This window comes from Episyrphus balteatus, chromosome 4 (genome assembly GCF_945859705.1).
Source record: "Episyrphus balteatus chromosome 4, idEpiBalt1.1, whole genome shotgun sequence".
Taxonomy (NCBI): domain Eukaryota; kingdom Metazoa; phylum Arthropoda; class Insecta; order Diptera; family Syrphidae; genus Episyrphus; species Episyrphus balteatus.
The window spans coordinates 81,230,262-81,245,471 of NC_079137.1; the positions used below are offsets into that span (position 1 = coordinate 81,230,262).

At 31.2% G+C, this 15,210-nt stretch overlaps 1 protein-coding gene and 1 long non-coding RNA gene across 3 annotated transcripts; one reads left to right on the top strand and one right to left on the bottom strand.

Moving 5' to 3' along the window:
- Nucleotides 1-6,259: 6,259 nt before the first annotated feature.
- LOC129918964 (uncharacterized) lies at nt 6,260-9,694 on the bottom strand. Of its 2 annotated transcripts, none has more exons than XR_008773030.1 (2): nt 9,352-9,694; nt 6,260-6,523 (listed from the first exon to the last, which is right to left on the bottom strand). It is a non-coding gene; the product is annotated as an uncharacterized LOC129918964 (long non-coding RNA). The 2 variants fall into 2 exon arrangements; XR_008773031.1 differs by lacking the exon at nt 9,352-9,694 and adding an exon at nt 8,897-8,990.
- LOC129918963 (uncharacterized) lies at nt 6,497-14,689 on the top strand. Its single transcript, XM_055999732.1, has 3 exons — nt 6,497-6,712; nt 11,219-12,073; nt 12,840-14,689. The coding sequence occupies exons 1-3, from the start codon at nt 6,517-6,519 to the stop codon at nt 14,672-14,674; spliced, it is 2,886 nt and encodes a 961-aa protein (XP_055855707.1). The 5' UTR covers nt 6,497-6,516; the 3' UTR covers nt 14,675-14,689.
- The last annotated feature ends 521 nt before the right edge of the window (nt 14,690-15,210 follow it).

Below are 15,210 nucleotides of genomic sequence, written 5' to 3' on the forward strand. Positions count from 1 at the left end.
ACGCGCGGTAGAAGAAGAAAAAAGACCGCCGTAGATGACAGGAGTAATGTCCAGACGAGCAAAGTTGAGCCTTCTGCATCGTTGTTTCACATCCAGAAGGCTTTAAGCCTGGATTACAGTGCAGTGAAAATTCGGAGGCGAATGTTAAACACTAATTTGTACGCTTGAAGTCCACGAAAAGTTCAGCGAAACATGTTAAAAAGCGTATCCAGTTTGTAAAAGACCACATAAACTGGCCAGCAAAGTAATGGCGTAACATATTGTTTATTGATGAGAGCATATTTGTCCCCTTTGGTGGTACTGGATCTCCAGAATAAGTCCGACGTCCACCCAATACGGAATATGTTCCAAAGTATACGACGGAAACAGTTAAACATGGAGGGTCGAAAATTTAAGAATTTAAACATATTTCTTTGTTAACAGCGGAACTTTTCGTGGACTTCAAGCGTACAAATTAGTGTCTAACATTCGCCTCCGAATTTTCACTGCACTGTAATCCAGGCTTAAAGCCTTCTGGATGTGAAACAACGATGCAGAAGGCTCAACTTTGCTCGTCTGGACATTACTCCTGTCATCTACGGCGGTCTTTTTTCTTCTTCTACCGCGCGTTTCGGGTTTTTCGTTGACTTTATTGCATTGGCTACCATTGTAGGGGAGCATCCTAATATAAACTTGAATTTCCAAGTAGGTTTTCCCTTCTTCAAGCAGCTTTCGTATAAGTTTCCGTTATCCGAACTGCAGTGTTTTGCTCTTCGAACTTTAAATAGATTAAAACCGAAACAAATCGTTTTTTGTTGAAAAATTATTCAAATTATATGAGTACTTACTTTTAAACCAAAAATAAATATTCTAAGTTATAAAGCGCTTTTAAATTCTTAAAAAATAACTTTAACTACTATTATTTTGAACAGGTCAAATTCGAAAGAACAACCAAAAATCATTGAAAAATTATTTGGCACCTTCTTTTCCACTTTAAAATTACGATACATTTATTAGTAATTGACCGTTACAAACTTTGACATCAAAGAAATTAAATTTTTAACCATAGAAGCACCGTAAATATAACAAGTGTTATTTTGTTGCAGGCACTACTATTATTTTGAACACAACTGTATATCAGTGCTGCCAAACTATTGAAAATTTTAAAAGTTCCATATTTAATGACGATCACTATATGACTCATTAGATTGCATTTATTTAATGTATTTCTACTTAAGAACGGAAAAAAAATTACATACATACCCATCCATTTGAAAACGTCTACTTGCACGCCTACAGAGCCTACTACAGCCCATTAGGTAGTTTATACATATAGAAAAGACTGCTCTGGGTGTCTTTGCATCTTTTCAATTATGGATAAACGCATGCACGCACATCACATATCCAAGTACCCACTTTTTGCCTATATGTACCTTTACATATTTCCGTCCCATTATCGTCCACACCATCCACCATTACTCTACAATTTTATCCTGGAATATACCTACCACACTTTTAACTGCATGATTGCTGCAAGTATCCTTAAAAGGTAAAATTGTAATGATGTTCTCTTATGGAATACATTTTTTTTTCTATCCGTTTATTCCACCATCATTTCATCCGTGGGCTTTTGGTTGATGTCGCCTTTAGTCGTATATTCGTGCTCAAATATATTCACATTCATTAAAAATTCCACGCACAGCAAACTCACCGGTGCGATGGTGGTGTTCGGCGTTGGTCCTTGTTAATTTATGGATTAAACAGTAATCACCTTCTATTTTCTCACATCCTTTTTTTTCTCATCGACTCGTTCCAAAGGCAAAAAAACACGGTACACGTACAGACGTAATACAAAACCCTATTCATGTGCATATAAATGTTTGCTTGCATGTTAGTTTAGTATAATATTTGTAGGTCAGCGTTTATTTGTTTGTATGTGTGTGTGTATGTGTCATGTAGCGTGGCCATTGCAAAGCAAATCAAAATAATAAATGCACAAACGAAAAACAATCAATATTCTCCTACTCTCCAAATATCCTTCATCATGGTGCTCCTCGCCACCATAGAGGTCCTTTTAAACAGGCATATGCAATGCATAATGAACGGTTTTTGTTTGTGCGTTAAGCTTTTTGCTGACTTCGACCACGCTTTGGTTAGCTTAGCAACAGGAGGGTTTTTCCCAGGATATTCTAAAAGGTATAAGAGATGGAGGATTACCTGACTATGCTAGTTGACGCAAGCATATACATATACAACGGTAATCACTAGTTGATTTATGTTGAAACGATATCGTGACTTCCATATAACCTCCCAAGTTTCTATGTTAGGAAAGGATAGGAGGTTTTAAACTGAAAATGCATCATCACGTTGTAAAAATTACTACCCACAGTAATCTATTAGCTTGACCATTGTGCTAAAGGACGAAATGGTGCGTTGCTCATTTTGTTTCCTTTCTTTATCAAATTCCGTGTGAATGTGAAAATGATGTGTATTTTTGTACAATGATTGTTATGATTTAACCGGAAGAAAAAGTTTCGTCTATCTACAATAACTGAACATGTACTGTAGAAGAAAATTGCTTTTGTATCGACAAATTAATAACCATTTCAGGTCCTTGTGTTGGTTTTTATGTAGTGTAGATAAACTGTTTTCTTATTTTAATTCAACTGAAAATGTCTATATGGCAACCCTTAAAAGTTGAAACAAATAAAAATGTGAGGAAACTGCTGATCTCTATAAAACACTGAACAAGGTTCAAAACAAAAGTTGCTTAGATAATAATTTTCTGCTCTAATAAACAAAAACCGACGTTAAGCTCCTCATTTGAAGCTAAGATTATTCATATTCCTGAGTAAAAATGGAATCCAACCGAACCGTCACTGTACCACAGCCGCACCGTTTTCAAAAATCACTATTCTGCCGCAGCATGATCAAAAATTCTAATCTCGTACTTAAAAATACACAGCAATATTGCCTCAAATAAGGCAAAAATAATAGATTTTTTGTTAACTCTGTTGTAGCTTACGATAAAAGGCTTGATATTACCCCTGAAGAAATAGTTGTTAACAAAACTATATATAAAGGCCTTTAAGTTAAAAAATTTCCTATACACATATAAAAAGACTACCTAAAATTAGGCGGGTTTCTGCATGGTTTTTTGCCAAGATAACTTCTATAGCGGAATCCATATAATCAGTGGCGTAGCGAGGGGGGGGGGGCGAGTTCCATTTATTTTTGTAGTAGATCTCATAGAGGACACAAAAAGGTGTCTAGCGGTTTGGAAGACATCTCTGATCTAAATTATTTAAAATAAGAAAAACCAAAAGATTCGTTTAAAAAATAGATGAATATAAGTAATGAACGAAGGAATAGTTAAAATTTTGATTTTGGACAAAATGGCGGCTTCCAGATTTTCGTTTTTTTACCACGAAAATTTACACTTTAAAGTGGCTTAAAAAATCGAATTATTGTCGTTCATTATCTGACAAAAGTATTTAAGAAGATCGTGTGAAAATTTCAAGCCGATTGGCCCACCCGGTTCCTGACCGACTTTGAAAACACAGTTTCGAGAAAAATGCGTTTAAAATTTTTGGGAACCATGTCAAAATGTCTTCAAAAATACGTTAATTTCTACAACTAATTGCCATATCGATGTGAAAATTTCGAAAAATAATCTTAAATATATGGTATAGACTCAAAATATGCAAACAAAATTATTTGATTTTTTCCAAAAATTACAACTAGATATAACCCCTTAAATTTTTGTTCCTTAGGCCCACTAAACAGGTCCGGCTTACTTTTAGTTCCCATACAAAAAACCTTTCTAAAATTATGCCGAGCTAAGATTTTTTAAGAACTTCACTTTAAGAAAATCACATTTCCGTTTCGAACTGCACGTTTTGTATCTGTAATAATTTAGCACACGGACCTAACCTAACCTACCTAGCACACGGAAAAAAGAAAACAATTAGCTCGATCTGCGTACTTGGCGTTATGTTATATTTTCAATTTAATTTTATAGATAAATTTCATTTAAAACATAAAATTTGTTTTTAAAAGTACAAAAACATCTTTAAACTCCATACCAAGTATTCAATTTGACAAAAAATTGTTACAAAAAAAATGTTCAAAATTTTTGGTGATTTTCAAATACAAATTAAAAAATAAATAATATATTTTTTAAGTCCAAAAAATATTTTTTTGAAAATTTTTCCTTATTTAAAAAAAAAAAAAATTTAAATCGGTTGTACCTTTGGCAGTTCAAATTTTTGCGATTCCAAAATTTGCCTATGGAAGTAAGAAATCATAGCTATATGTATAGAATAATGGAATTTCAATTAAGTATTTTACTGAGGGTGACACCATAATTGCCTCCCCGGGTGCAACCCATGCTAGCTACGCCACTGCACTTAATCTAAAGTGAAAATCTTTGTTATTTTTATGATAATAAGGAAACTTTCATCTTAAGTTAAGTGGATTTCCACATAATTTTAAGACGGAAGCCATCTTGACAAAAAAAGATGTAGATATCTAGCTAAATTTAAGGTGGTCTTTTTCTCCGTGTATAATTTGATCCGAAAATCATCTGTCAAAATTTCTTCAGTTTTATTGATTTGTTATTCAAAATTTTAAATCGTTCCAATTTTTCATACCGTCAATTAATTTGGAAACAATACTTTACAGAACGAAAAATTATGGCAAAACTGCATGAAATAAAAATCTTTCGAGATCAAAATTACGTTGGCAAACAATGCTACACTAAAAGAATTTAGCAAAAATTCTTAAGATTCTTTATTTTCATTACATTACTTTTATGCGAAACTCTCCCATCTTACGATTGAAATCTTGATTTTAAAAGATTAAAAAATAAATTTATCCTGTTTATAGTGTATATTTAAGAAAACAAAAAATACATACTAAATGGCTGGCAACTCTACCTCACTTATTTTAAAAATTTAAGAATATATCTTTTCTCAATGTTTTGAATTTTGATCCTCTTTCTTTTGCTCGCTCTCTCTCTCTCTTTAAACGAACAGAATTCTCACAGAAACCAAGGATCTGACAGAGTGACAGTGATGCCATGTTATAAAAAAATATCAAAAAATTGAGAACAAAATCTCCTTTTAAAATTTTAGAATTAACTTCAAAAAAAGAAATTAACTTTAACACCCTGTTGCAACAATTCCACTTACTGTCTAAAAAATCAAAAAAACGCACCCAATTTTAACGCTCAATGAAGAAATTACACAAACAAAATAATTTCAAACAAAATTCTCTATTATGATTTAATAGCACGAGAACCACATACTCACCGTCACCAGTGGTACCACTTTACTTCAATTGAAGTAGATCTACTTCTTTTTTTCAAAAAAAATTAAAATCTACTTCCTACTTCGCACCATCACAAAAATATCGAAATCTACTTCATTTTAAAATCTCTGTTCCAATCTACTTCAAATTATCAAAATTTAAGCCAAATCTTTTTTCAGAAAGCCAGATATTTGGCTAAAAATTGTCCATTTATACCGAAAATATGGAGTTTGAATGAATTAAAATTTTTTGTTCTAGTTGTTTTTACTAATTATAAATTATTTAACTTAAATAAATTTAATAGAATAATTTTTTTTAGCATAGATTTTTATTAAAAAAAGGATATTTTAAAATCGGCTTCGATTTTTCTCAATCTACTTCCATTTTTTCTTCAAATCTACTTCGACTTTTTTTTCTGCAAGTGGTAACGCTGACCGTCACCTACCAAACGCAGACAGTTGCTTGCTACTCTCCATGTAGTATCAACCAGCAGAAGCACAGTCAAATCTTTTGCAATACTATTGTTTTCTCTTTCATTCCACAGTGATATTCAATTCTGTCAATATACTCGTCTCTATCAGTTTGCCCATTGCAATTTTTCAGAGTGAATTATCACACAAAACAGAATCAAAAATTGAATACCCCTCAACTCCTCAAGAAAAACGAAAACCCCATTGCTACTCTATTGAAGCTTGAAGCGAACAACAAACAAGTTTGTTTGATATCGCTATCGCAGGGAGAATATAAAAAAGGGGTATCGAGTTGGTCTGTGCTTATGCTTATGCCTGCCATGTTGATGTAGTCATGTAGCGCCGCATCGCAACGCGCCGGCCGGCAATAGTTGATGTGGAATTAAAATAAAATGTGTTTTATTAGTGCGTTATGATCCACAATTTATTTTCTTTTAAATTTTCATACGTTTTTATCCAAATCTAAGAAAAAAAAATAGACAAAATGAAATTTTTGTCTGTTTCCCTTTCTGTTCTTTTTCTATTTCATGATTTTGTTCTTCACCTTCATAATTACTTTATAATTCCCCTTTTCTCATTTTTTGTTTTTTATCTCTGTTTCTCTCGTTCGTTTTTTTTCTGGTATATATTTCTTTTTCAACTCTGAGAAAATTTGTGTTATCTTTGTTTCGTTTTTTCTTCAGTGTCTTCAATTAGTTTCGTGAAGTTGGATTTGTACTTGTAGACTTCGTCGTTTATTTATTTAATTTAAAAAAAAATGTATTCTGCAAAAATAAATCGTTTTTATCAAAAAAGTTCGGTGGAATTCAAAAGACTACTAATAATGGAAATTAAGAAAAAACCAAGTGTATGGAATGATGAAAATGGATATACAGAACCGGCGGAAAGTGATAAAGATAGAGATTGGGAAATTATACAAAAAGAAATGGGTTTACGTTCTTTATTTACCATAAGTGAGTATCTATCTCTTTTTGTTTTGGTTGTTGGATGGAGAAATATGAAAATATGTATGAGTAAACGATGCTGCCAGCTTTGAAAAATATGAAATTTTTAATAAGGTTTAATAAAACAGCAATTATTTTTAAATTATAAATTAATAACACTGGTCGGCAACGGATATAGAGCAAGAACCAAACCCTACTTTTCGAGAGGAATTTTGTGTGCTGAGTCCGAATCTGAAGTCAACATTTCACTGGCACGTCACGTTTTTGAAATAATTGAATATAAATAGGTCAAAAACGCTATTTTTTGGGTACATTTGACATCGAATTACATCACCGTTAATTTTTTTTTTTTGTAAAACTACTTATGCAATCGCAAAATGCCATATTAACACGTCCTAAAGGTATTTATATTTTTTCAAAATTATTTTTTTTCTCAAAGATATTGAAAAAAGAAATTTATGATAGATATATCAAAATCTTGATAATTTTTTTCAAAGTAATGAATGGTTTTTTGAATCAAATTCCATCTTGCGTCTTTTGATTTGGACATATAAAGAGCAACATATTACGGAAAATATATATTTTTGACTTAACATAAAAAAAAACTCAATTAAAAATTAGTTTTTTAAGCTCTATAGCGAAAATAGTGATGAGTATAGCTCAAAAACTAGACGTGATAGAAAAAATCTGTAAACTGTTTTGAATTCAGCACACTAAGGCTAGGCGCACACATGCGATTTTAGTCGCGCGATTATTCAGTCGCAAAAATGGATCACAAGGATTTCAATGACTGTGAACACACATGCTTCTCGCGATTAAAAATTTGAAAATTGTGTCTACAGTCAAAGAAATTCTTGTCATCTAATTTGCGACTGAATAATCGCGCGATCGAAATCGCATGTGTGCGCCTAGCCTAAAGTCAATCAAAATCACCTTATAAAGTTCTTGCTCCCGACTTTTTTTAGTTTTTTGCCGACCAGTGTAATTGGCAATGGCAATAGGGGTATGAATATCTTTGCACAAACATAATATTTTTGTTTGAAAATCAAGAAAAATTTATAATTTTTAGTAAAAAAAAAAATAACGAAAACTACTTGATTACAAGTCTTTAGCTGAAAGGGTTCTCTAAAACATTTAATTTTATGTCTGACTTATTGTTCGAAATTTTAATGTCACACCCGTAACTTCATTGAATTGATATCGAAACAAAATAAAACGCATTATTACAGTTGTCAAATATCAATAGATTGATAAATTGCAAAAAAAATGATTTTACGGTCGACAGTTGATAGATTAAATTAGGGTGGTGCAAAAAATATTTGTTTTTTTCATTTTTCGAAAAAAAAATTGATTTAATGACAGAAAATTTCTAAATCGTGTAAACCAAGTAAGATCTCTAAACGATCAGAGATTTTTTAAGTAAGAAAAAAAATCTCAGATGAGCGCTCACTTTTTTTACTGAGATTTCTGAGACGGATTCAATTTCTCAGTTTTCTTTCTCTTTCTTTAATTTTGTTGTTGTTATTGTTTTGACGTTTGTGGTGTGCAGATGCAGATATAAAAGTGCTAAAAACATGAAAAATTTAATGAAAATTTGAAAAAAAAATGTTATTATTTTGAGCTTGCTTTGCAAAATAACCTATTTTGAAATAATTTTGTAACACAATTTAATATTTGAAGAAAAGTTGCAATTGTGTAAATTTGCAGTTGAAGTATTGGATTTGAAAAAAAATTGGGTTCATGTGAGAAACTTGTCTAACAAAATTATTTTGCTCTCTTTCAAAATGACATTGAAGATTGAGCCCTCAAAGATTTTTTCTTGGTAGGACGCACCTAATGATTTTAAATTGATTTGTTTCGTATTAGGGTGGCTCTAAAATAGTTCTTTTACAGTTGCTTGTGGAGTTCGAAAAAAATTCAACGTGGATATTCCTTTGATTAAATTATCGATAAAAAATTTCCATTACGGTGATTCAATATTTTCTGTTTTTATTATTAAAAAAAAAAATATTTTCACTGCAGAGAATGTTTGTTAAACATGGCTTATTAAATATAATCTAAAATTGGGTACATATTTTCGCATTAGGGGCTCCGAAAAATGGTATATTTTACATTTACTCTTGGAATGCAACCAAAATCGATTTAATAAATTTGATATGAATTAAATATTGTCACAGCAAAAAACTTAGGTACTTAACAAACTTCTATGCGCTAGAACTAATTTTTTTTAAACACACAACATTTTTTGAGCATCTTAATTGAAAACATTTTTTTCCATCGATATAATTTGTTTCAAATCCGCTATTAAAAGAAGAAGAAAATATGTATTTTTGTACTTTTTTTTTGCGCCACCCTTGTGAAACACGGTTTACAAATTTTCCGTGTTTTTAAAAACAATATTTTCGGGAACTGAAAATTGAAATTTTTTTTGCTCATTCTGTGGTAATTTTGTATACTTTTTTTTCTGACGTTTACTCAGTGACTGCTGAAAATTGTACTGACGCAGGCCTGCAAACGAAAGAGAAATGAAGTTCTCCATACAAAAATAGCATAACGAAATCTTGAACGAAAAATTTCGTTTTGCTTTTCATTTTTCAGTACCCAGCTCTAGGGAAAAATTGAAGCGTTTTCACTCATTTGCCACTTACTTTTTCTTGTCCTGTGGATTTATCTTGACTGTAATGGCCGATTTCATAAACATTTAAAAGGCTTTAAAATTTTTAAATTACGTTTTTGTATGGAACAAACGTCATTTAAGGACGTAAAATTCGGATAAATATTTAAAAGGGCTTTATGAAATTGGTCATAAGAGCAGTATTGATGTTTTTTTTTTTCAATATTCATTTATTTCTTGTGTTAAAAGTTATTTTCTGTTGTTTTTCTTGCTTTTAAAAAAATTTTGGAGTTTTTTTATTTCGACTTTGATAGAATACTCGATTATATTTTTTCGTTGTCGATAAAAGCAGAAACACAATCACGCTTTGCCGTCGATTTTGACAGCTGTCAAAAGTTCAACCATACGAAATCTGTGTAACCTCACACAATGACGCTTTTCCTACGTACGCTTTTTTTGACAAACGTAAGGAAACGTAAAAAAGCGAGCAAAAGTTTAATCAGACTGAACTTTTGCTCGCTTTCTGACATTTATCAGATATAGTTACAGTCACCCACATAATTATTGGGCCAAATGTGAATAAAAAAAAAATAAATTATTAGAAAACTAGGTGTGTTTTTTTTTTTTGTTTCTCTAATTGATTTTGCACAAAAAAAACGACACCGAGATATTTTAAATAAAAACAATTGATGTAATAACAATAATTTAATGATTGTAGACTGAGTTTTATTGTTTGTTCTATTTAAAAAACAATTTATTTTGATTGGTTTTGTTTTTATAACTATAGGATTAAAGAATAAACAAATTTCTATGCATTTTTTAAACACATTAATATCCTTCTTCATTTTTCCACATTTAAATCAAGATAAAGAACTGGCCCAATAATTTTGTAAGTGACTGTGTTTTATTATTTGACAGCAGATTTTATGTTTCAATCAGCTGTTCGAAGTCAAAGTGACAGAAGCGCGCTTTGAGGATTTCTCAACGTAACGCGATGACGCGTCTGGCAAAGCGTGATTGAGTTTCTGCTTTAACATATTTTCGTTGTCGGCTTCAAAACTTCAAAATGTTTCGTTTCGCTTCAGCGCCAGCTCTAGGCTTAAGTTGAAGTTGATTTTTTTTTTTCTTTTATTGAATTTAATAAAAATTATAGAGGATTGTATTAGAAATTAGACTGATTAAAAATAATCAATTTTTCTTGAATGTAATGTATATCAAAATATTGATGGAATGATGAAAAACAAATCCCTTAATATTATTATGAAGATAATATTATAAATTTTAAGTTTCTCAAAAAATGCTCCCTGTTAAAAAGAAATCAGATATTACTTTTTAATCAAGGTCTATAGTCTATCGAAATTTTTAAACAAAAGCATTTATATATTTTTGATATACCTAGGTAAATCAATATTCAGGAAAAAATAGTTTTTGGGTTAAGAAATTTTTTTTTTTGAAAAATCAAATTTTTGAAACGGGACATTAAATTTTTTGAAATTTTGGTTTTGATGTAGAAAAGTAATTTCAATGAAATGGCATACAAATTTTATTCATTTATTTTTTTTTTTCAAAAAATGCATCTTATTAAAAGAAATTAAACTGCATGCTTCATTTGGAGCTCAGTTGCTTTGAAAAATGAATTTTATTTTTTTTTTCAAAAACATTTAACAAATTTGAATATAAATTCCAATATAAAAAAAATATATATATAACTTAAAAAATTTTGCGACTTGACCATTTTCATTTGACCTATGCATTTATTTTTTTTTTACAATTTTTTTAAATTTCGAAAAATTTGAGATATTGTAAAAGACTTTTCTAAAATTATCGAAAACTGCTTAATTTTTTTTATAAAACTTAAAAATTAATAACTCAAATTAAAACAAACAAAAAAAACTTCTTAGAACAATTACAGGATATTTGGTGGACCATACGATCATTGTATTTTGAAAAGATATTCATAAGAACTATTGAACGAAATTTTGAAGCTCCAATATGGCCATATTTTCACGACTTGACTTTTATGTACGAAAGTGTTAAAGAAAATATTCAACAAAAACTTGGTGGTATTTCACCGCCATTATTTAGATCAAATCCGAATCAAGATCCATGTCCGTGCTGCTGCAACTACAATGGATCTGATCCAAACTTGGTAACAAAAATTGATGAAGTCAAGCAAGAGCTGGAATGCAATGAAGCAGAAAAATCCAACGAAGAAAATGATAAAGTTATTGAAAAAACTGAAAATTCTGAAAAAGAAGAACATTTGTTGAATTCCATAAAAGTCAAAGAAGAGCAATCTAGTCCTGTGAAAAACTCACCAAAATTAGAAGAACCAACCGAAAATGAATTCCAAAATTCCTTCGATCAATCACCAAGTGAAGGCGCAACCAACCATGCTCCAATTCCAAATTTGAGTTTTGTGGATACGAAAGATAATATTTTAAGAGAAAGTATAGTTTTTCGAGTACATTTTAATCAAAACAACAACTCTTGTTCTGATATAAACAGTTTAACCGAACACGACGATGAAGAAATTATGCCAGAAGAGCAGGGATCCATCCATCATAAAACTGGAAAGCATAAGAGTGTGTTTTCGAATTATGTTAATGCGCGATTAATCCAATATAAGCTGGTTGACGCTGTTAAGAATAATCCCATAATCTATGACACTTCTTTGGAAAAAAGTAAAACACTAAAAATGTATATATTTAAAGCTTGGAAAAGGATAGCTAAGCAAATAGGATATCCAAACATTCGTAAGTATAATTCTATTTTTTTTTTTTTTCAAATAGGGCTAGCTTACAGGTTTTTAAAAACAAAATTCAAAACACAGATCTCAATTTTTTGCTTTAAAACTGTAAGCTAGTACCTTGACTTAGTTTGCCCGAGTAAAAATGGAATTCCACCACTTTTTGACCGCCACACCACATCCGCACCATTATCAGAAAATTCTATTGCACCGCACCACCGCTGCACCACGTCCACGCCATTTAAAAAAATTCTAAACCGCCGCACCACCGCTGCACCACGTCTGCACCATTTCATTTTGAAAAAAATATGAAAAAACTCGCTGCACCATGTCCGCACCATTTCATTTTGTAAGAAAAAAACCGCCGCACCACGTATGCACCATGATAAAAATATTCTATTCTCTTTTTTATACGAATTTCCTTATCGTCGATAGTTTTTTTATTTTTCAATAATCCAAAATTCTGTATTATGGTGCATCGAATTTTTCACACAAAATGAAGTGGTGCACAGAATTTTTCATTCAAAATGAAATGGTGCGGACGTGGTGCAGTCGTGGTGCGGTGGTGGTGCGCCGAAATTTTCCCCCAAACAGCAGTGGTGCAGCTGTGTTGCGGCGGTCAAGATTTTTTTTATTTTTTTCTTTAAAAATTCAATTTCTATTTTTACTCGGGTAGTATTTTTGAATGTTATTCTTATGAATGTATTATAACTTTTTTCTGAAAAAACCCATTTCGTTTTTCTGTTTTTATTTATTTTTTTAATTTTTAATAGCATATTTGAAAACAAGATGGAGACGGTTAAGACATGACTATTTATCTGAATTAATGTATGAACGTTGTTTTGAAGAGCGTAGAAGATCGACTTGGAGATATTTCAAAAAATTGGATTACTTACGCCCATATCTACAAAAAATTGTCGAAGATAGAATAGCAAGAACTAAAAATCCAAACGCATTTAAAAAAATGGTCGAAAGAAAACAAACAAAAGCTAATGAAAAATCAAAAAGAAAAGTTTATACCAGAAAACGTTTACGTAATAGAAAAAAATCTATTATTGAAGATCCTAGAACGTCACCGTTGCCCAATGTTAAGGATGTAAAAGAAGAAATAGACAATTCCAATGATGAAATGCCTAAAAATGTGAAAGAAGAAATAAGCACTTCCAATGACGAAATTCCACCAGCTGCCAAAAAACCGCGAAAAACTTCGGGTTCCGAAAATGAAATGGCGGAAAGAATCCCTTCGCCTGTTGTTCTCAGTTCAAGTGCAGATATTATAGGCATTAAAACTACAGTAAAACCGGCGCCAGTTGTGAAAATAAATCAATTACTCAATCAGAAATTTTCTGCAACACAATTGGCCAAATTTGAACAAACCATGGCAGCTTATCGAAATGCAAAGAAGAAAACCACTGCTACAAAAAATCCCGCCGAAAAGACAGAAACATTAGTTTTAGATCCAAAAAGTCTGTCGAGCTTGAAAAACCGAGCGGTACAAATTATACCACTTAAATTTGGCCAATCTCAAAACGCTGTTAAAGAAGACGAAACTGACTCAAAAGTTGGCCCTTCAACTATCAATAAATTACCAACAAATTCAGAGCCCAAAAGTCCAACAACAACACAGTCCTTACCTTCAACTTCAAGTTTGAAAATAATTGAATCTGTACCCGTAGTTAAGATAAACCAAATTCTAAATCGAACAGTTTCTCAAGTTGAATTGGATCATTTTGAAAAAACCATAACAACTTACCTGAATCAAACAAACCCATTAAAGAAAAAACAAGTTGTTAACACAATTCCAAAGAAGACAAAAGAAGTTACACCAGTTTCTTACACGATTCGACAAAAAGTCGTTCCAAAAAATGTGGTGGAGACAGAAAAACCTGTCAATCTTCATCCAACAACGTTATCGCTATTACAAAACCGGCCTATAAAATTCACTTCCAAAAATGATGCAAGTTCAAATAAAGAAGTTTTACGTCCTGAAGACCTCCAGACAAAAGAGTTCATAAAAGAAATGTCAAAAAAACCTACGTTGCCTTCGGCTCCTAGTAAAGATGAAGCTCTTGAAAAATATCGCAAAAGTAAGTATTTTTGGGAGCAAAGCCCTCAACAAACAGCAAACGGTTTTGTTTTGGATCCAAAGAATTTAAAGACCTACCGTAATCGACGAATTAAATTAACTCCCTTAAAAATGAATGCATCACTTGAAAAAAGTTCCATTGAACAGAGTCTTCCGTCAACTTCCAAGAGATTATTCGGAAGTACAGGGTCTGTAGAAACCGAAATAAACAAAGCACCTAAAAGACTGAACTTACCACCTCCCACTACTCCAAAAATTTTTCCGCCATTGGATTTAACACTAGATGATGACGAAGATAATGACGCGGTACCAAACCCTGTTGCCAATTCTTTAATTTCACAAACCACAAATGAAGACAGTAATCAGGGAAAACAAACAAAATCAGACAAAATTGTGATGAAAAATAAAAACAAAGACGATGACGATGTAATATGTCTTGATGATAATGATGAAGGTGAAGATGATGATGTTATTGTAATTGTGTTTGATGAAGTTTTTGCTGACAAAAAAAATATTAAATAAGATTTTAGAAAAAGATATGTTTTCTTTTTTGTGGTTAATTTATAGCAAAAGGATTTAAAAGGGGGGCCCAAAAAAAGTGCCAAGACTTTTTGCGTAAGTAGTGTAAAATTTAAGCTGGAAAAAAAGAAAGAAATAAGTATGTAAAGTACATCAAATATAGATCATCCTACATATATTTGAAAATATACTCATTATTTTAGGTCTATTGCTCTTTGATTAAAAAAAAATACAAACATAAGTAGAAAATATACAACATTAAAGGAACTTTATAATTCAGAAAAAAAATGCGGCTAATATGAACCAGTTGTGTCAAATATGGCGATGAACCATAGTATGACAACAGCTAATTTTAGATACAAATAAAAATATAGGTGGACCATATTTGACACTATTCTTTTGAACTTGTTATAATTTTGAAATTGTTATATCACACAAATTAAACAAATGAAGATAAAAGTTACCAACTTAACATAAAATTTTATCTTGAAACACTTAGGTACTAAAAATTACAGCGAAAGCAAAGAAAACAATTTAAC